The following is a 22,534-nucleotide window of genomic DNA, read 5'->3' as shown; positions in this document are numbered from 1 at the left end:
TGAGTTGGATGATCAGCCATGATCATATTGAATGGCGGTGCAGGCTCGATGGGCCGAATGGCCTACTCCTGCACCTATTTTCTATGTTTCTATGAAAGGTGGAGCAGACTCAAAAAGCCACTGGGCCTTGAGCACTGCTCCTACCTTCCATGCTTTACTGCGGGCATTTTGAGTTTCTTATTCAGCCACTTGAGCTATCATGTCAATGCCTGTTTTCTGGTAATGCTCTCCTCCTTTATCCCGATAACTCTACAACGCACATCTTCAACTATATACCCAATTGCCATTTGAAGTTATATTAAAGGTGCTTCAGTGATACTTTGCTGAAAGGATGGTTGAGGCAGCTTTATTATAACTTCAAATGGGAAATGTGAGACCTCACCTCACCTCACCTTATAAAAATAACTACGTGTTTGTATAACTTCACTTGTTTTGTCAATCACCTTATATCTGCAGGGCTGCCAACATTGGGTGAGAGTTGAGAGTGAGAGATTGCGAGGGAGCGTAGCGACCGAGGGGGGAGGGCGTGAGAGGGGGGTAGGGAGCTTTGCATTTTTCAGCTTGAAATTGTGCAACCTGGTGCATACTGTAGCGAGTCTTTTAACTTACACTTGAATGCAACATTTATGCTTCAAATTGGATTAGGTATGAATAAGGTTAGGCTAAATTACATTCCTAATAACATTCCACAGTAGAGCCAGGCTCTGATTAACAGGTGCAGCACATGAATGACCTTGGTATATTCATGTATGGAAATCAGATTATAATTCATGCTGTTATGCATATATATAGAGAAACAAAAACATAGAAACAAGGCAAGAGGAATCAGACTTCCATCACTGTTCTGCACAAATAAATCAATCAACCTTACCCTTAGACTAAAGAAACAAGACGAAAATAATGCCACATATTCAACCGTATATGGGTCAATGAAATTAAGATATATATGTAAAACATATATATGGAAACAGGTCCACAAAAATGCTGGAGAAACTCAGCGGGCGCAGCAGCATCTATGGAGCGAAGGAAATAGGCAACGTTTCGGGCCGAAACCCTTCTTCAGACTTCAGACTTCGGCCCGAAACGTTGCCTATTTCCTTTGCTCCATAGATGCTGCTGCGCTCGCTGAGTTTCTCCAGCATTTTTGTGTACCTTCGATTTTCCAGCATCTGCAGTTCCTTCTTGAACACGATGGAAACAGGTCCTTCGGCACACCAAGTCCACACCGACCAGCAATCTACCATACACCAGTTGTATCCTGCACACCAGGGACAATTTACAGAAGCCAATTAACCCACAAACCTGCACTTGGATGTGGAAGAAACCGGAATATCCAGAGAAAACTATGTGGTTATAAGGAGAATGTACAAATACTGTACGGACAGCACCCGTAGTCAGGATCAAATCTGGATCTGTGGTGCTGTAAGGCAGCAACTCTACCGCTACACCACCATGCCACCTCATTAAATTATTTTTTCTGTAATATATTTATTATGGTGTCACGTCAATAAAGATGAACACATGATTCTGATTTCTGTCCTTAGTTGGTTAACACACATCTGCAGTCATTGGGTTTTATGGCTGGTTTTCAACCTCTTCAGTCTGAAAGTCTCGACCCGAAACATCACCTATTCTTTCTCTCCAGAGATGCTGCCGGTCCTACTGAGTTATTCCAGTTTTTAGTGTCTATCTTCAGTTTAAACCACCATCTGCAGTTCCTTCCTACACTCTTTGTTAAGCGTAACAGGTCCTGTTCTCATAATATTATTCACCTCAACTAAGTCTTTTCTTCACCTCCGTTGCTGCAGGGAATATAATCCCAGTTATCAAATCTTTCTTCAAAGTGAAAAAAAAATTCCAGCCCTGCCAAATCGCCAAAAATTCCAGCTCTGTTCATAAATCACCCCTGTTCCTCTCCAGGGCAATTGCACCCTTTCTAGTGTGTCATAGTCTTACAGCATGGAAATAGGCCCTTCATCCCAACATGTCCATGCAGATCAAGATGCCCCATCTAAACTAGTCCCATTTATCCGCATTTGGCCCATATCCCTTAACACCTTGTGTGTGTAAGGGTGCGTGTTAGGTTGTGTGTGAGAGTATGTGTCAGTGAAGCGGCGACAACACCCAGAGTGAGCGGAGACTTGGCGATGTCCGGGGAGCATTTCCCTCTCTCCCCCCCCCCCCTCCCCAGGAATGGGGGCCGGCCCAGGTGCTCTGTGTCCAGCTGAGGCCCGGGGGAGGTGAGGGTCAGTGACCCGGAGTTCTGGGGGAGGTGAGGGACAGTGACCCGTGGATCGGGAATCGGAGCGGAGCTATAGCCTGAGATTCATCCCCGCGGCTCCGGAGGCGGCCCCGATGCCCCCACTCACCCGGTCCGCTCCTGGCTTCGGGCCGGGGTTAAAACTCCATGCGGTGTGGACAGAGTGGCCGACGGACACAGAGCCACCGGAGGTGAGGGTGGGAGGTGTGAGCGGTGCCTCAGGGGTCGGTGCTGGGACCACCACCGTGTCTCACCTATCACACCATCTGCACGGGAATGTGAATGCGGATGGCAGCATCTATAGAGTGGTAGACAAAAATGCTGGAGAAATGCTTGAGTCTGAAGAAGGGTCCAACTCAGACATAGATGCCGCCTCACCCGCTGAGTTTCTCCAGCATTTTTGTCCACATTGCCATTTTAAATAGTGTGCGATGGGCTTAAGCCTATTGCTCGTTCTTTACGGGGAACCCACCGACAGAAAACTATTCTCATTGGTGAGTGTGGAGGAGTGCGAGTTTATTTATTTATTTGTATATATTTTTTAATGTTTTTTTGAGGGTGAGTACTTCCGTCATCAGCGTGAGAGCGTGAGAATTTTGTCAAATGCGTGGGTTTCATGCTCAATGCGTGATAGTTGGCAGCCTTGTATCTGTGCCATTTACATATCAATCATATTGTAACATAAACTGTTTCTTATTCAAAATCTTTAGTGATTATGAACAGCGCTGTTAATTCTCCCCTTTACTCTCTCCATTGCAAGGAGAACAGTGCTAGCTTCTCCGGACTCTCCACATTGCTTAAATTCCCCATCCTGTGTAACATAACATACCAGCGTGTTGGGTTAGAAGTTATGAGGTTGTAGAAACAGCTTTATGAATTCCTCACAAAGGTCTTAAATTGTGTTGAGAAATAGTAGTCAAATTTTGCTTTAAGTTCTGCAAGGAGTGACATTTAAGCATCTGGACTCAGTTCTGAGTGAGCTTTCATAATATATATGGTTTACAAATGCTTTGAATATTTTTCATATTTCCGTAGATCTGTGGTTAACATTATTGAACTGCCGGGACAAACCTCCATTTCTGATATTCCCTCAGTCCATAACTTATCACATTTACATCCTCTCCTTCTCTACCCCTGCATCTCCAACCTGTTGCCAGTTCTAGCAGGCGTGGCATTCTCACACTCCTGCAGCTGATTGTTTTGTTAGTTGATTTTTGAAGAAATCTTCTCATGGGAAGGGAATGAAGAAAGTGGAATCAAACTGCATTACAGTCACAATGTTACACCATGCTTATGATGACAAACCAAGTTTGATGGCAATTCAGGGATACTCACAAGCAAATGCTAGAATATCTGTTGCGTTTTAAACCAAGTATTTCAATGTAATCAGGCAGCAGAGACTTTCAGAAAGCTCCATACTTTTTGGTATTGCAACACCTTAATGCTCTCTGTGAAAATCATATCATGACAGTGAACTTTAAGTGTTGGGCTTCCCTGTGCCATGCTAAGCTGAAACTGATAACCTTTCCAGCATTGAGGGAGTGCTCATAGAAACATAGAAACATAGAAAGTAGGTGCGAGAGTAGACCACCAGGTCCGTCGAGCCCGCACCGCCACTCGCTCATGGCTGAACACTAAACAGACACACTTACCCACAAACAGTAGACACAAGACACAGAACACAAGACACTACCCTCCCCTTTATACCGCTATCACCCCTCTCCACCCCAAGAACCGCGTGATCTCCTGGGGGAGGCAAAAAAACGGATAAAAACCCAGGTCCAATTCGGGAAAAAAATCCGGGAAATTCCTCTCCGACCCCAATCCAGGCGATCGACACTTGTCCAGGAGATCACTCAGGTCTTACTATACTAACCATACCTAGGTCCATATCCCTGCCCTCTCCCCGTAGCCCCTTATCCCCTTGGCAGCTAAAAAAACATCTATTTTAGACTTAAATATATTTAACGTTTCTGCTTCCACTGCTCCCTGGGGCAGTGAATTCCATAAATTAACCACCCTCTGGGTGAAGAAGTTCTTCCTCATCTCAGTTTTAAAAGAGCCCCCCCTTATTCTGCAACTATGTCCCCTAGTTCTAGTTTCCCCGATCATTGGGAACATCCTCGGTGCATCCACCCGATCAAGGCCCCTCACGATCTTATATGTTTCAATGAGATCGCCTCTCATTCTTCTAAACTCCAAAGAGTAGAGTTCCAGCCTACTTAACCTTTCCTCATATGTCAATCCCCTCATTGCAGGAATTAATCTTGTAAACCTTCGCTGCACTGCCTCCAGGGCTAGTACATCCTTTCTTAAGTATGGACCCCAGAACTGTACACAGTATTCCAAATGTGGTCTCACTAATACTGTGTACAGCTGCAGCAAGACCTCCGTGTTTTTATACTCAATCCCCCTAGCAATAAAGGCCAAAACTCCATTGGCCTTCCTGACTGCTTGCTGCACCTGCATACTAACTTTTAGTGATTCATGTACTACTACCCCTAGATCCCTTTGCGTTGCATTACAACGCAGCTCCTCCTCATTTAGAAAATAACTTGCCCTATCATTTTTTTTCCCAAAGTGAATGACTTCACATTTATTAGTATTAAATTTCATCTGCCAAGTTGTTGCCCACTCACCTAGCTTATCTATATCTTTTTGCAGACTCTTCCTATCCTCCTCATCCCCTACTTTTCCTCCCATTTTTGTATCGTCCGCAAATTTTGATATATTACACTTGGTTCCCTCCTCCAAATCATTTATATAAATTGTGAACAACTGGGGTCCCAGCACCGACCCTTGCGGAACCCCGCTAGTTACCGGTTGCCATCCCGAGTATGAACCATTTATCCCCACTCTCTGCTTCCTATTTGTTAGCCAATCCTCTACCCATGCTAATATATTACCCCCAATCCCATAATTTTTTATTTTTAGCAATAGTCTCTTATGTGGCACCTTGTCAAAAGCCTTTTGGAAGTCCAAGTATACCACATCCACCGGTTCCCCTTTATCCACCCGGGTTGTTACTTCCTCAAAGAATTCGAGCAGATTCGTTAAACAGGACTTCCCCTTCACAAAACCATGCTGGTTCTGTCCGATGAAGTCATGTTTATCCAAGTGCCCCGTTAGTGTTTCTTTAATAATTGTCTCTAACATTTTACCCACCACCGATGTTAGACTAACCGGTCTATAGTTACCCGCCTTCTGTTTACTTCCTTTTTTAAATATAGGTGTTACATTGGCCATTTTCCAATCCACTGGGACCGTTCCTGCCTCCAGGGAGTTTTGGAAAATTATCACCAATGCATCCACAATCCCCACCGCTATCTCCCTCAAGACCCTTGGATGTAATCCATCAGGCCCAGGGGATTTATCCTCCCTCAGTCTCATTAATTTCCCTAATACCACCTCCTTGGTGATCTTAATAATATTTAGCTCCTCCATTCCTACCGCCCCCTGTTTATCCAGCGTTGGAATATTTTTTGTGTCTTCTATGGTGAAGACTGATACAAAATACTCGTTTAATGCCTTTGCCATTTCCATGTTCCCCACCAACAACTCTCCAGTCTCACCCTCCAATGGACCAACGTTCACCTTAGCCACCCTTTTTCTTTTATATAGCTATAAAAACTCTTACTATTAGTTTTTATGTTGTTCGCTAAATTCCTTTCATAGTCTATTTTCCCCGTCTTAATTAATCTCTTAGTTATTTTTTGCTGACCTTTAAATGCTTCCCAATCCTCTACCCTCCCACTATCTCTGGCTACCTTATATGCCCTTGCCTTCAGCCGAATACTATCCTTTATAGTTTTACTGAGCCATGGCTGACTGTTCTTACCCTTACCCCTTTTTTTCTTCATAGGAATAAATTTTTCTTGAAGGTTATACAGTAGATCCTTAAACGTACTCCACTGCTCATGTACCGTCTTATTCTTGAGTCTGCTATCCCAGTCAACTTTGATCAGCTCAGTCCTCATACCTTCATAATCCCCCTTATTTAGACTAAGCACCCTAGCCTGAGTTTCAACCTGCTCCCCTTCTATTTGAATATGGAATTCGACCATATTGTGGTCACTTGTTCCCAACGAGTCCCTAACTATGACATTTTTAATTAATCCTGCTTCATTACACAGGACCAGATCCAAGATTGCCTCCCCCCTTGTCGGTTCTGTGACATACTGTTCCAGGAACCCGTCTCTAATACATTCTATAAACTCTTCCTCTAGTCTACCCTGCCCAGTTTGGCTTGCCCAATTAATATGAAAATTGAAGTCCCCCATGATTACAGCAGTTCCCTTTTTACATGCGTCAACTATTTGCAGATTTATGTTCTGACTAACAGCGTCACAGCTATTTGGAGGTCTATAAATTACACCCACTAGTGTTTTTTTCCCCTTGTTATTCTCTATCTGTACCCAAGCTGTTTCACTATCCTGATCCTTCAACGCAATATCCTTCCTCTCTATTGCCGTTATTCCCTCCCTTATTAAAAGGGCCACCCCTCCTCCCTTTCTTTCCTGTCTATCTTTTCTAATTGTCGAGTACCCCTCTATATTTAACTCCCAGTCCTGATCCCCTTGCAGCCATGTCTCCGTAATGGCCACGATATCATAACTATATATACTTAATTGCACCGTTAATTCATTTATCTTATTTCGAATACTCCGTGCATTTAGATAAAGCACTTTCAGATGATTTTTACTACCCTTCCTTTCCGTTTTTGCCCCTTTTACATCTAGAGCTTTATCTTCACACATTCTGGATCCTCCTGTCACATTTTGATTTTCCGTTTCCCCACTGATACCCTGCTCTATTTCCTCTACCCCTGCCGTTATTACCCCCCTTGATACCTCCCCCCCGCTACTTAGTTTAAAGACCTCTCTACTGCCCTAGTTATATGATTTGCCAGGACCCCAGTCCCAGCACCGTTCAGGTGAAGTCCGTCCTTACAGAACAGATCCCCCCTGTCCCAGTACTGGTGCCAGTGGCCCAAGAAACCAAACCCATTTTTCCCACACCAGTCTTTGAGCCACGCATTCAGCTTTTTAATTTTACGTACCCTCGCCGATTTGGCCCGTGGCTCAGGTAGCAATCCGGAGATCAGTACCCTCGAGGTTCTGCTTTTTAATTTATTCCCTAACTGCTCAAACTCCTTCAGCAGATCCTCCTTCCTCATCCTTCCTATGTCATTGGTCCCCACATGGACCACGACCACTGGATCCTCCCCCTCCCTCTGCAAATTTCTCTCCAGCATCGCAGAGATATCCTTAACCCTAGCACCGGGTAGGCAACACAGCCTTCGGGACATGTTCTGCTGGCCGCAGAGAACCTTATCTACCCCCCGAATAATACTATCCCCTATCACAACGGCATTTCTTCTAACTCCCCCCTCTTGAATGGCCCCCTGATCCATGGTGCTGCAGCCAGGTTGCTCATCCCTCCCACAGCCCCTGATCCCGTCCTCACATTGAGTAAGAGCCTCGGTCATGCTCGTCAGGGACAAGGGCTGTGGCTCCTGCCGCATCTCCTCCTGGTTCCCCCTACCTGCCTCGCTTATGGCCACACCTTCCTTTCCTTGCTCACTAACTACTGAATTAGTTAAACTGGTCGGTGTGACCATCCCCTGGCACAAAACATCCAGGTAATACTCCCCCTCCCTGATGTACCGCAGCGTATGAAGTTGGGTCTCCAGCTCATCAATGCGGAGCTCGAGTTCCGCTAGCCTCAAACACTTACTGCAGCTGTAGGGATCATCTACATCAATGGTGTCGACAAATTCCCACATCTCACAGTATTGGCACATCTCCTGGCCGCCCATCTTATATAAGTAATTAACTGGTCCTATTTAAGAATCCCCTACCCGGATTACTGTATTGATACACCCCTTATTTATATAATCCTACCTCCTATAAATGGGAAAGTACTCACCCCAGCCGTAAATTACCTACTGGTTTGGCTGTCTAGTGGTAATTCCGTCCGCTCTTCCTGTCTGGTCCACTGCTCCCTTGCAGTGCGTGGCAAACCTCTTAGCCTCTGTTAGCCTCTCGAGCCTGCTCACCACCCTTTTACACTAATCCCACATGAATCCTATAATGCTACAGGTTGAACACCAATTTTCCGACAACTCATTGCCCGTCCACCCCTATAATCCAGACAACATTTCGAGAGCCTAGATGAAATTCCCTGAACAGCCAAAGATGGCATTGTTAGTGACGAGCGTTCTTTCTGGTTAAATTCCTCCATCGTGAAATAATCTACTATGCTCTCACTCTTCCTCCTAAAGGGCCTGTCCCACTTGGACGACCTAATCCATGAGTTTAGAAGACCCTAGACGAGTTGAAAAAAATGTCAAGGTTGTGTTGACTCGCCAAAGTAAAAGACCTCCTACGACTATGTCTACGACCTCCTACGACTATGTCTACGACTTCCTACGACTCCCCTCGACCTCAGTCTTCCACACCTAAGACCAACTATGACTAGCTACGAGTGGAAAATGATAACATGATAAAAATGTCATTTTTGCATTTTTTTTCTCGGGCCAGTTACTAACCAACGACTACCCACGACTACCTATGACTACCATCACGACCTACTACGACCTACCTACGACCTACCTACGAGTAAAAAGTATCAATTTTTTCCATGCCAACCTTTTTTTAAACTCCTGGACATTTTTGATCAGGCTGGAAAAAACGCCGTGACCTACTTGAGGCCACGAGTACGTGGAAACCACTCACGAGCATGAGGAAGAGTTACGAAGACCTCCTACGACCTCATGGCGCCCATGCTGCGAGTATGAGTCAAGGGCAAACTCGGCAGAGGTTGCCAATTAGGTCGTGAAAGTGGGACAGCGGCTTAACTGTTTCGCAAGAACAATACAATAAACCCTAATTTTAACGATCCCCTTATAATAGATGTCAGATATTGTGACTAGACCTGCCGACCCATCCATGCTCATAACGCTCCCCAGCCATTAAGAACCCTGGCTTCCGATCCCACTCCCGATTCGCAAGGTGCACCAGCAAGCACTTCTTCACTCACCCATAGGACACAAAGAGCTGGAGTAATTCCACGGGTCAGGGTCTCTGGAGAACATGGATACATGACATCAGGATCCTTTCTCAGACTGATTCAGTGGGCTGAGTTACACCAGCACTTTGTGTTGTTTCACTTTAAAGTAGGCGCCGATGCTGCTGGTCTGCATGTCACCGGACCACACGATGGGAAGAGAAGGGCTCGCTGGTGCACTTTGCGAGTCGGGAGTGGGGTCGGAAACCGGGGCTCTAAACGGCCATGGAGACGGTGGGAGCTGAGGATGGGTTGGCAGATCATTCCATTCACATTCAGTTTACATTTCATATTTGGGTTTTACTTAAGTTTATGGCACTGTGGTGCTTTAAAGACATGGGAGACGGGTCGTTAGCAGGCCAGGGGTGTATTGTCGTATCTTTATCACGTGAAGGTCGACACAAAATGCTGGAGTAACTCAGCGGGACAGGCAGCATCTCTAATAGAAGAAATTCCTTCTATCCAGAGTTGCAGTTCCTTCCTACTCATTATCACGTGACCATTGTTGGCACAGAAAAATGGATGATCCATAACATCTCTGGAACCGAGGGTGCCGGAAAATCGGTCTTCAAACTATATTTTGTTATTCTCCTAAATTCTCACTAACTTAATCCTCCCTTTTGGGGATGAGAAATAGACCATCAAGCCTGAATGACTGGGAGATTATAATGGTAATTGTATGGGACTGGGAAGTGGAACCATTGCAATTGAATTTGCCTATGATTTGTGAAATGGAATTGGAATGGGGCAGGAACAGTCCCAATGAGCTGAAGTAAAAGAAGCAATGGAGGATGAAGATGTCAATGGCTGTGCATTAATTAAGGTTTTGAGCTATGATCGGATCTCATTTCAGACTCCAGGTGCTATGACAGGAGCAGGAATCAGACTGGTGAGATGCAAAATATGAATTATGAAAATTCTGCGTGCTTCCTATTCAAAAAAAGATCAAAAGGAAATACTGTTCTGTATAATTGTGAGGGGTCTAGATAGGAAGAACTCACCTTTCTTAGTAAAGGGCCAAAAACCACAAGACAAATTGTAGAACAATTAAAGGGCAGATATATAAATGTTTTCAAATGGACAGTAGATAAGGTCCAGAACTCTTTGCCTCAAAAGGGTGGTAGAAATAGAAACCTTCACCTCAGTACTTGGAGGTGTATTTGAGGAGCCATGATCTCCGATGCAATAGAACTAGTGCTCAAAATGGGAATAGGCTAAGTGGCTCTTTTTTGAGTGCCAGTTACATGATGGGCTGAATGGCAAACATTGTCCTTGATTTGATAACTCTGTGAGGTGCTACTCACTGTTGCATCTTCAGAAAGTCCGCCTGCTATCTCCACTGTTCTTCTGTCTTCAGCGACCATCGCTTTTGCTCTGGTAACAAACTGAATAACAGACGCACTGTCCTAGAGGGCACAAACAGAAATGGATATTATTACAACGATGGCGACTTTTAAACTGAAGGGCAATACGAAGGGCTGCATGGTGGTGCAGCGGTTGAGTTGCTGCCTTACAGGTAGACTCAGGTTCGATCTCGACTATAGCTGCTGTCTGTATGGAGGTGGTACGTTCTCCCCATGACTGTGTGGGTTTTCTCCGAGATCTTCGGTTTCTCCCACACGCCAAAGACGTACAGGTTTGCAAGTTAATTGGCTTGGTATAACTGTACATAGTCCCTGGTGTGTGCAAGATAGTGCTAATGTGCGGGGATCGCTGGTCAGTGCGGACTCAGTGGGCCGCAGGGCCTGTTTCCGCACTGTATCTCTAAACCAAACGCATTTCAACACCTGGCCTTCTTCCTCAAATTGTAACATTCCAATCACAGCCACTATCTGTAAAAGGATCTGCTAATGCGGGTAAGTAAAATCACTAGGCCAATCCTCAAAGGTGCCACTTGTCAGAATATTGTAGAATTTGCTCTCTGGGAAGTTTAGCATTGATCTTTGGTAACATTGGCCGGATCAGGAGTTAGTCATTAATTTAAATATTCTGAGTAGGTGCCCCGTACATTTCTATTGTAGCATGTAAGCACCGTCCGTGGGCTTCACCACCTGACTTTGCATCCAGTCCACCCAGAATGAAACACTATAAACGCAAGTGTTATGGATTGAACCCATTTTGCATGAACACAGTCCACTTAAGCTGCTGAGGCAGAAAGCAGAATTCAAATTGGAAAAATTTTCCTTTTAGATTTTTGTCACATACAGAATCTGAGTATCACGTTAAGATAAACTGTTGGGTTGAAACGGAGAGAATATTATCAGCACAAATCCGACTGTAATTAAATCAAGAGAGCTTGATAGTGATAGTGAATCTTTACAGCAAAAGTGGAGGCCATTTGGCCCATTTTGTCAAGACTAGCTTTATTTTGCAGATTCTCCTGTTTCTCCTGATGCATCTGTTTCTCCCATTTCACAAAGATATGCGAGTTGGCAGGTTAATCAGTCACTGTGCATTTTTCCGAGTGTAGAATCTGGGAGGAAACTGATGAGATTGTGGGGAGAATAAAAATGAAATTAATGTGGGATTGGTGCAAATGGGTGGTTGATCGGTGATGCTGTCTCAGTGGCTCAAATAGCTGGTTTCTGTGCTCTGTGTTTATGGAAAGAAGAATATGGTCTGAATTGCTCTCACCTTTTTCAGTATCTCCGTATTCAGCAGCAAGTACACATCAATGTTTCTGGTTTCTTCCTTTGCTATGTAGTTTAATTCACAGTTGATGATCGAGCAGGGTCGGCCAGGTCTATCGCAATCCTGAAGGAATGAGCAAACATAGGAAACAAACTTCCATTATTCAATTAACTAACTAATCATATAACACAGTACTACCCAGACACAGTGCATAAGTCTTGTTTGCTCAGCACTAGAAAATCAAGGATATTTCAAAGTATTGTCACTTGGTTTCATGCCTTTGGTAACATGGTTTAAATCCACGTTACAGGTTAGGAAGAATTCACACCGCGAGCAGAGCAGGGAAACTTCAGGATGTGAATGAAATGAGATCTATAATTACACAACGGAATTTCAGACTCCAATTTAGATTAAATCTTCTGAAGAATGATTGATTTTGAAAACCGTGCGCATATGTTAGGTCTCAGTAAATGTAAATTGATATTATAACCCAGGATAGAGAGATGCTTTACATTTCAATGGATTGAATTGGTTGACAAAATAAACATCAAAGGCTGTAATCCTACATTTCCTGGGATACGTGAAAATCAAATTTCCACTGCCAGAAACATTCTCTGTTACGATGCTAAATCAGTAAAGTATTTCAGTTAAGTTTAATTCTATTTCTGGGCAGTGACTTTGCAAAGGACATCAAGGCATGGAAAACGTTACTTGAATGCAGAAGTGAGAAGTTTCAGCTGTCCAGTGAGATTAGAGAAGATAGGATTATTCTCCAAGGAGCAGCCATTTAATTTACACAAAATGGTGATTTACAATGTTCAATTCATCTAGTCTTTGGGATCTTTGCAATGCAGGAGAAAAAAAATCAGAACACACAGTGTCAAACTACCCAAACAGGAGGAGAAATCCCTCACAAAGAGCACCCGGTCAGAATTGAATCAGAGTCCATAAAGCCAGTAACAGCAGCTACAACGGCACCAGCTCCACCACACACACGAAACAATTTTCACTTATATCAAACCAATTAGCCCACAGACGTGTACATTTTTGGAGTGTGGGAAGAAACCAGAGATCCAAGTTCAAGTTACATTTATTGTCACATGGACCAATTGGTAGTGAGATTTGAGTTACCATACAGCCATTCGAATAAAAATAACAAAATACACGATAGGATTCAACATGAACATCCCCACACAGCACAATCAACGTTCCCACTGTGAGGGAAGGCAATAAAGTTCAGTCATCTTCCTCTTTGTTCACCCGTGGTCGGGGCCTTTGAGCCCTCCGCAGTCGCCGCTACGGACGGCCCGATGTTCAGGCCCTCTCACCGGGATGATCAGAGCTCTGGCGTCGGAACGGAAGAACACACTCCGTGGCTTGGAGTTTCAAAATCAGCCACTTCCTACCAGTCCACAGGCCAAGCTGGGCGGAGCTTCAACACTGGCGACCCCCGGCAAAAGATCCCTAGAAGCTAGAAGCTCTGCAAATCACAGCTCCACGGTGTTAAAGTCAGCAGGCCCAACACTCCGGAGATACAACGCAGGCGATCCCCGGCAAGCCATCGTCCTGCTCCGCGATGGAATTCAGTGCTGCGGCGTCGCTGAAGCTCTGGCCGGTCTCCGGCAGGAAAGCGATCCTGGAGAAAACCCACGTAGGTCACGTACAAACTCCATGCAGAGAAGCACCAGTAGTCAGCATTGAAACTGGGTCACCGGCGCTGTAAGGCGGTTTAATGTAAAGGCATATACATATTCATGTGTATGTTAATGAGTTGGTGTTCAATATGAGCAGGGAATGATGGGTAATAAATCTCTAGTTCTTCATTCTGCCGTCCGGAATATAACAAAATTGGCGACGACGATGGGATAGAGTTTGTGAACTCATCCTTTAAATACAGTGCAGGACTGTTTTGCAACATGCAGTATTGTTTAACATTTTAAACAGTAAATACGGAGCTGTGTGGCAGTTGTTTGCAAACTGGACATGATTGGTCGCAGATCCTTCTATGCATGGGACTGTAGTTTAAAACAGCAGCTGTACAAATCTTCGAGAGTTTGTCAGGCTATCTCTATGTTGTGTCTACATGGCGTTATTGGGATTGTATAGGATTTTAGACTTAATTTTTTTTTGAGTTCCTCAAGCTGTATAGCCTTTGTACAGGTACACAAAAATGCTGGAGAAACTCAGCGGGTGCAGCAGCATCTATGGAGCGAAGGAAATAGGTGACGTTTCGGGCCGAAACCCTTCTTCAGACTGATGGGGGGTGAGGGGGAGAAGGAAGGAAAAAGGGAGGAGGAGGAGCCCGAGGGCGGGGGGGATGGGAGGAGACAGTTCGATGGTTGAGGAAGGGGAGGAGACAGCAAGGGCTAGCAAAATTGCCATCCGGACGCAAGCTACCCATGAGGTGCTGTTCCTCCAATTTCCGGTGTTGCTCACTCTGTCAAAGGAGGAGACCCAGGACAGAGAGGTCAGATTGGGAATGGGAGGGGGAGTTGAAGTGCTGAGCCACCGGGAGTTCAGGTAGGTTATTGCGGACTGAGCGGAGGTGTTCGGCGAAACGATCGCCCAACCTCCGCTTAGTCTCACCGACGTAAATCAGCTGACATCTAGAGCAGCGGATGCAGTAGATGAGGTTGGAGGAGATACAGGTGAACCTTTGTCGCACCTGGAACGACTGCTTGGGTTCTTGAATGGAGTCGAGGGGGGAGGTGAAGGGACAGGTGTTGCATTTCTTGCGGTTGCAACGGAAAGTGCCCGGGGAGGGGGTGGTACGGGAGGGTAGGGAAGAATTGACAAGGGAGTTGCGGAGGGAGCGGTCTTTGCGGAAGGCAGACATGGGGGGAGATGGGAAGATGTGGCGAGTGGTGGGGTCACGTTGGAGGTGGCGGAAATGGCGGAGGATTATTTGTTGTATTTGCCGGCTGGTGGGGTGAAAGGTGAGGACTAGGGGGACTCTGCCCTTGTTGCGAGTGCGGGGATGGGGAGAGAGAGCAGTGTTGCGGGGTATGGAAGAGACCCTGGTGCGAGCCTCATCTATGGTGGAGGAGGGGAATCCCCGTTCCCTGAAGAGCGAGGACATTTCCGATGCCTTTGTACAGCTAAGTTTTAGGTGAGTTGCTACACCAGAACAAACAGGAAATCGGGCTTTTTGAACGGACTTTAAAAAAAAAAGAGAACGACACGATGGCAGCGTCCACGGGCTACATCGGAAACTTTTGACAAGAGTAGAGAGCTGTTCAGCTCCTATATGGAGAGAACAAACATGTTTTTCATGGCAAACAACATAATGGAGATTAGTGGTGAAGGAGAGTTGGCGACTGAAACAAATAAGGCCGTTTGCGAACGCATGAAAGCGATTCTGCTCATGGAGATCAGTCCTGAAGTGTACGACACACTCGTGAATCTCCTTGTGCCCATAAAGGCAAAAGGCGTCCCATTCAATGACATTATGAAGAAGTTGGAGGAGCACTTCAACCCAAAGCCTCTAGAAATTGCAGAAAGCTATAAATTTGGCACTAGAAACCAGAAGCAGAATGAGACAATCAATGAGTACATTGTTGCCTTGAAAAACTTAAGTTTGCACTGTAACTTTGGAACCTTTCTCGAACGCGCACTACGCAACAGATTTAGAAACATAGAAACATAGAAATTAGGTGCAGGAGTAGGCCATTCGGCCCTTCGAGCCTGCACCGCCATTCAATATGATCATGGCTGATCATCCAACTCAGTATCCCGTACCTGCCTTCTCTCCATACCCTCTGATCCCCTTAGCCACAAGGGCCACATCTAACTCCCTCTTAAATATAGCCAATGAACTGGCCTCGACTACCCTCTGTGGCAGAGAGTTCCAGAGATTCACCACTCTCTGTGTGAAAAAAGTTCTTCTCATCTCGGTTTTAAAGGATTTCCCCCTTATCCTTAAGCTGTGACCCCTTGTCCTGGACTTCCCCAACATCGGGAGCAATCTTCCTGCATCTAGCCTGTCCAACCCCTTAAGAATTTTATAAGTTTCTATAAGATCCCCTCTCAATCTCCTAAATTCTAGAGAGTATAAACCAAGTCTATCCAGTCTTTCTTCATAAGACAGTCCTGACATCCCAGGAATCAGTCTGGTGAACCTTCTCTGCACTCCCTCTAGGGCAATAATGTCCTTCCTCAGATTTGGAGACCAAAACTGTACGCAATACTCCAGGTGTGGTCTCACCAAGGCCCTGTACAACTGCAGTAGAACCTCCCTGCTCCTATACTCAAATCCTTTTGCTATGAAAGCTAACATACCATTCGCTTTCTTCACTGCCTGCTGCACCTGCATGCCTACTTTCAATGACTGGTGTACCATGACACCCAGGTCTCGCTGCATCTCCCCTTTTCCTAGTCGGCCACCATTTAGATAATAGTCTGCTTTCCTGTTTTTGCCACCAAAATGGATAACCTCACATTTATCCACATTATACTGCATCTGCCAAACATTTGCCCACTCACCCAGCCTATCCAAGTCACCTTGCAGTCTCCTAGCATCCTCCTCACAGCTAACACTGCCCCCCAGCTTAGTGTCATCTGCAAACTTGGAGATATTGCCTTCAATTCCCTCATCCAGATCATTAATATATATTGTAAATAGCTGGGGTCGCAGCACTGAGCCTTGCGGTACCCCACTAGTCACTGCCTGCCATTGTGAAAAGGACCCGTTTACTCCTACTCTTTGCTTCCTGTTTGCCAGCCAGTTCTCTATCCACATCAATACTGAACCCCCAATGCCGTGTGGTCTAGTGGATGAACGAATTCAGTCCAAACTCATGAACACTCCAGATCTCACATTCGAGAAAGCATGCAAGATTGCTACCACAATGGAGATGGCATCAAAGAACAAGCAAGTTTCATCCACCACCGACTGCAGTGGCCATTGCAGTGGCCATCCAAACATGCAGACATTTTTGCCGACAATTACACAGGAATAACAGGGTACTCTGCACACATTCGACTTAAGCAAGATGTGAAACCTGTGTATTGTGGACCAAGACCTGTACCATATGCACTAAAACAACAAGTGGAAGAACTTGACAGGTTAGAGCGGAATGGAGTACTCGTGAGGACAGACCAGAGTAACTAGGCAACGCCAATTGTGGCTGTACCCAAGGCTGACAAAACTGTTCGACTATGTGGTGATTACAAAGTCACAATCAACCAATCCGCTGACGACGAACAATATCCGTTACCAACCTCGCAACATCTGTACGCAGAACTTAGCGGAGCAAGAGTCTTCACTAAACTGGATTTGTCTCACGCTTACGCCCAACTCAATGTCTACAAGGAAAGTCAGCGATACTTGACTATCAACACACATAAGGGCTTATATTCATATACAAAGCTGCCCTATGGCGTGAACTCCTCCCTGAAAATCTTCTAATCTGTCATGGACAAAATGTTACAAGGCATTCCGCACTGTGTGTGCAACCAGGATGACCTACTGATATTCACAGAGGGCATGGTAGAGCATCTGGAAATCCTCGAGCAAGTTCTCACACGACTGAACTGCCACAATGTCAAACTGCGACAAAGTAAATGTGCATTTGCGCAGTTAGAGGTGGTCTACCTTGGACTCAAAGTAGACGCCAGTGGACTTCGCCCTGTGACGACGGACAGGAAAAGACTATTGCTTTTGCATCCCGCACCCTATCACCGAGTGAACGCAATTATGCACAGATGGAAAAGGAAGCACTCAGCATCGCGTTTGGAATCAAGAAATTGCATCAGGTTCTTCTCGACAAACCATTCACCCTAGTGACTGATCACAAGCCACTACTAGTAATACTTGGTCCCATGTCAGCTGTAAATTCCACAGCAGCATCAAGGATGCAGCGCTGGGCAATTTTGCTGTTCCAGTATGACTACAAGGTGGAGTACAGGAGCTCCAAGTGCAACACAGTTGCAGATGTGTTGTCCTAGTTACCCCATGAGAACTCTGACGTGGGAAGTGAGAACTCAAAGTGTGGTGGGTTTATGGAACAAGCTTCCAGTGGAGGTATTTGAGGCTGATACTATTTGGGCAGGTAGCATTTAAAAGGCATTTAGACAAGTACATGGATAAGAAAGTTTAGAGGGATATGGGCCAAGCGTGGGCATATGGGACAAGTGGAGATGAGACATCATGGTCGGCATTGGCAAGTTGGGCTGAAGGGCCTGTTTCCATGCGGTATGACTCTATGACCTCTACGAGCAAAATTGGAAAGGACATGGGAACCCGCTGATTGCTCAAGTTACACACCATCCTAACCAGTCCTTCCACAATAGCAGAATAAGAACAAATATTGTAAAGTTAGAAAAGTTGAAAAATATGAGAACAAAAGCTGTTACGTGCTTAGTTTAGCTGCTAACACAAAAGGGAATCAAAATAGCTTTCTTAGGCTTATAAATAATACGCTACAAAGAGGGGGAGGGCCAACCAAGGGCCCAAAAGGAGATCTTTATATAATTGCTGAAGGTATGCATAAATATTAGCAAGTATTTTGAAATCAGCGTTTACAAATGAATATACCGTCAACAAGGGAAGGGATGGTTGTTTACATACATAGACTGAACACCGCTGAAGACTTTTTTCCCTATTTGTGTTTCAAACCATTGAGGAAGATGGCATTGCTAATTCTGGAGAATGAGGAGAAACAAATATAACAAATATCTCTGTGGGAGTACTTACAGCTGGATGTTTAGTGGGTATAGTTATGCAATTACACAACCAACTGCAATTATGGAATTTGATCCAGCTTGAATCTCACCCTGAGAGCCAGGGAATTTTAATCACATCATTTTTTGTGAACTGGCTTTAAACCGTCCTTGTCCTAATCTCTGGAATTTTCTTCTTAATCTTTATACCTTTTAAGGCATTTTTTAATAAAGAATCTCATTGACCAGGTCTTTTGTCAATTGTGCTGTTATCTTCTGGTGTGTCTGGACATCAACGATATTCCTTCCTTTTACTACCTACCTTATCATTAGTTCTGTGGAACTTGAAACCTTCCATTCATGGTTTTAGGTATAGCAAGGATGCAACTGGACTTTCATTATTGGCTGAGTATAATATGTTCAAATATTATCTGTTTATAGCAGTGTATCAGAGGATTGGCGACAGAAAATCAAAAATAGCTTTGATGGCCTTCTGACACTTCATAATCATTTTATTCTACATTTGTGAATATACAATGACCCAACATAATTCATTTCACTTTATTCACAACCATGGCCATCTCTCAATAAAGGAATCAAGCAACATTCGCCCACTAGTTTATAGCTTATATATAGTTTATAGTTATAGTCCATTCTTCTATGAATATTACATATTTATAAACTGCACCTTATCTTGCACTGCATTTACTTAACCACACTCATATCCCACCTTGGTTCCAATTGCTGATAGCCCAAACTCACCAACACTTTCCTGCCAGTCTTGGTGAAGAAAGCGAAGATTGTATGGAAGATGTTCTCTTTGTCCTGAGGTATGAAGCAAGGATCAAGGTTCTGATGGTGAGTACAATTGCCTCCCTCCTGGCCGACCTTTAAGAAAACCAAAGATAGGATTAGTGAGCTTTAGATTGTTTTTAGTCACTAGTTGGCCTGCTGAAGAGACACTATTTAACTGAAGGCTGCACTGTAAATTATTTAATACATCAGCTCAGTAGGTGCAGTTATCTTCACAAGGTGCAACAAATGCACCATTGAACATAGAACGGTACAACACAAGAACAAGCCCAACCGCCCACAATGCCCACAAGTATTAGAGACGGGTTCCTGTATTAGAGACGGGTTCCTAGAACAGTATGTCACAGAACCGACAAGGGGGGAGGCAATCTTGGATCTGGTCCTGTGTAATGAAGCAGGATTAATTAAAAATGTCATAGTTAGGGACTCGTTGGGAACAAGTGACCACAATATGGTCGAATTCCATATTCAAATAGAAGGGGAGCAGGTTGAAACTCAGGCTAGGGTGCTTAGTCTAAATAAGGGGGATTATGAAGGTATGAGGACTGAGCTGATCAAAGTTGACTGGGATAGCAGACTCAAGAATAAGACGGTACATGAGCAGTGGTGTACGTTTAAGGATCTACTGTATAACCTTCAAGAAAAATTTATTCCTATGAAGAAAAAAAGGGGTAAGGGTAAGAACAGTCAGCCATGGCTCAGTAAAACTATAAAGGATAGTATTCGGCTGAAGGCAAGGGCATATAAGGTAGCCAGAGATAGTGGGAAGGTAGAGGATTGGGAAGCATTTAAAGGTCAGCAAAAAATAACTAAGAGATTAATTAAGACGGGGAAAATAGACTATGAAAGGAATTTAGCGAACAACATAAAAACTAATAGTAAGAGTTTTTATAGCTATATAAAAAGAAAAAGGGTGGCTAAGGTGAACGTTGGTCCATTGGAGGGTGAGACTGGAGAGTTGTTGGTGGGGAACATGGAAATGGCAAAGGCATTAAACGAGTATTTTGTATCAGTCTTCACCATAGAAGACACAAAAAATATTCCAACGCTGGATAAACAGGGGGCGGTAGGAATGGAGGAGCTAAATACTATTAAAATCACCAAGGAGGTGGTATTAGGGAAATTAATGAGACTGAAGGAGGATAAATCCCCTGGGCCTGATGGATTACATCCAAGGGTCTTGAGGGAGATAGCGGTGGGGATTGTGGATGCATTGGTGATAATTTTCCAAAACTCCCTGGAGGCAGGAACGGTCCCAGTGGATTGGAAAATGGCCAATGTAACACCTATATTTAAAAAAGGAAGTAAACAGAAGGCGGGTAACTATAGACCGGTTAGTTTAACATCGGTGGTGGGTAAAATGTTAGAGACAATTATTAAAGAAACACTAACGGGGCACTTGGATAAACATGACTTCATCGGACAGAACCAGCATGGTTTTGTGAAGGGGAAGTCCTGTTTAACGAATCTGCTTGAATTCTTTGAGGAAGTAACAACCCGGGTGGATAAAGGGGAACCGGTGGATGTGGTATACTTGGACTTCCAAAAGGCTTTTGACAAGGTGCCACATAAGAGACTATTGCTAAAAATAAAAAATTATGGGATTGGGGGTAATATATTAGCATGGGTAGAGGATTGGCTAACAAATAGGAAGCAGAGAGTGGGGATAAATGGTTCATACTCGGGATGGCAACCGGTAACTAGCGGGGTTCCGCAAGGGTCGGTGCTGGGACCCCAGTTGTTCACAATTTATATAAATGATTTGGAGGAGGGAACCAAGTGTAATATATCAAAATTTGCGGACGATACAAAAATGGGAGGAAAAGTAGGGGATGAGGAGGATAGGAAGAGTCTGCAAAAGGATATAGATAAGCTAGGTGAGTGGGCAACAACTTGGCAGATGAAATTTAATACTAATAAATGTGAAGTCATTCACTTTGGGAAAAAAAATGATAGGGCAAGTTATTTTCTAAATGAGGAGGAGCTGCGTTGTAATGCAACGCAAAGGGATCTAGGGGTATTAGTACATGAATCACTAAAAGTTAGTATGCAGGTGCAGCAAGCAATCAGGAAGGCCAATGGAGTTTTGGCCTTTATTGCTAGGGGGATTGAGTATAAAAACACGGAGGTCTTGCTGCAGCTGTACACAGTATTAGTGAGACCACATTTGGAATACTGTGTACAGTTCTGGGGTCCATACTTAAGAAAGGATGTACTAGCCCTGGAGGCAGTGCAGCGAAGGTTTACAAGATTAATTACTGCAATGAGGGTATTGACATATGAGGAAAGGTTGGACTGGAACTCTACTCTTTGGAGTTTAGAAGAATGAGAGGCGATCTCATTGAAACATATAAGATCGTGAGGGGCCTTGATCGGGTGGATGCACCGAGGATAGAAACATAGAAACATAGAAACATAGAAATTAGGTGCAGGAGTAGGCCATTCGGCCCTTCAAGCCTGCACCGCCATTCAATATGATCATGGCTGATCATCCAACTCAGTATCCCGTACCTGCCTTCTCTCCATACCCTCTGATCCCCTTAGCCACAAGGGCCACATCTAACTCCCTCTTAAATATAGCCAATGAACTGGCCTCGACTACCCTCTGTGGCAGGGAGTTCCAGAGATTCACCACTCTCTGTGTGAAAAAAGTTCTTCTCATCTCGGTTTTAAAGGATTTCCCCCTTATCCTTAAGCTGTGACCCCTTGTCCTGGACTTCCCCAACATCGGGAGCAATCTTCCTGCATCTAGCCTGTCCAACCCCTTAAGAATTTTGTAAGTTTCTATAAGATCCCCTCTCAATCTCCTAAATTCTAGAGAGTATAAACCAAGTCTATCCAGTCTTTCTTCATAAGACAGTCCTGACATCCCAGGAATCAGTCTGGTGAACCTTCTCTGCACTCCCTCTATGGCAATAATGTCCTTCCTCAGATTTGGAGACCAAAACTGTACGCAATACTCCAGGTGTGGTCTCACCAAGACCCTGTACAACTGCAGTAGAACCTCCCTGCTCCTATACTCAAATCCTTTTGCTATGAAAGCTAACATACCATTCGCTTTCTTTACTGCCTGCTGCACCTGCATGCCCACTTTCAATGACT

At 44.5% G+C, this 22,534-nt stretch overlaps 1 protein-coding gene and 1 long non-coding RNA gene across 2 annotated transcripts in view; one reads left to right on the top strand and one right to left on the bottom strand.

The window, feature by feature from the left end:
- itga9 (integrin subunit alpha 9) overlaps positions 1 to 22,534 on the bottom strand; it is a 377,946-nt gene that overhangs the window by 21,183 nt on the left and 334,229 nt on the right. The window contains exons 24-26 of the mRNA XM_033020414.1: positions 19,382 to 19,507; positions 11,963 to 12,082; positions 10,633 to 10,734 (exon numbers count right to left, since the gene is read on the bottom strand). Of these exons, the coding sequence (XP_032876305.1) occupies positions 10,633 to 10,734; positions 11,963 to 12,082; positions 19,382 to 19,507 (348 nt within the window). The remainder of the gene's footprint in view (positions 1 to 10,632; positions 10,735 to 11,962; positions 12,083 to 19,381; positions 19,508 to 22,534) is intronic.
- LOC116972487 lies at positions 14,016 to 15,119 on the top strand. Its single transcript, XR_004411816.1, has 2 exons — positions 14,016 to 14,119; positions 15,058 to 15,119. It is a non-coding gene; the product is annotated as an uncharacterized LOC116972487 (long non-coding RNA).

The sequence above is a fragment of the Amblyraja radiata genome, chromosome 4 (assembly GCF_010909765.2).
Source record: "Amblyraja radiata isolate CabotCenter1 chromosome 4, sAmbRad1.1.pri, whole genome shotgun sequence".
Lineage (NCBI taxonomy): Eukaryota > Metazoa > Chordata > Chondrichthyes > Rajiformes > Rajidae > Amblyraja > Amblyraja radiata.
The sequence above is the reverse complement of the archived record's forward strand: the minus strand, read 5'-3'. Positions and strand labels throughout refer to the sequence as shown.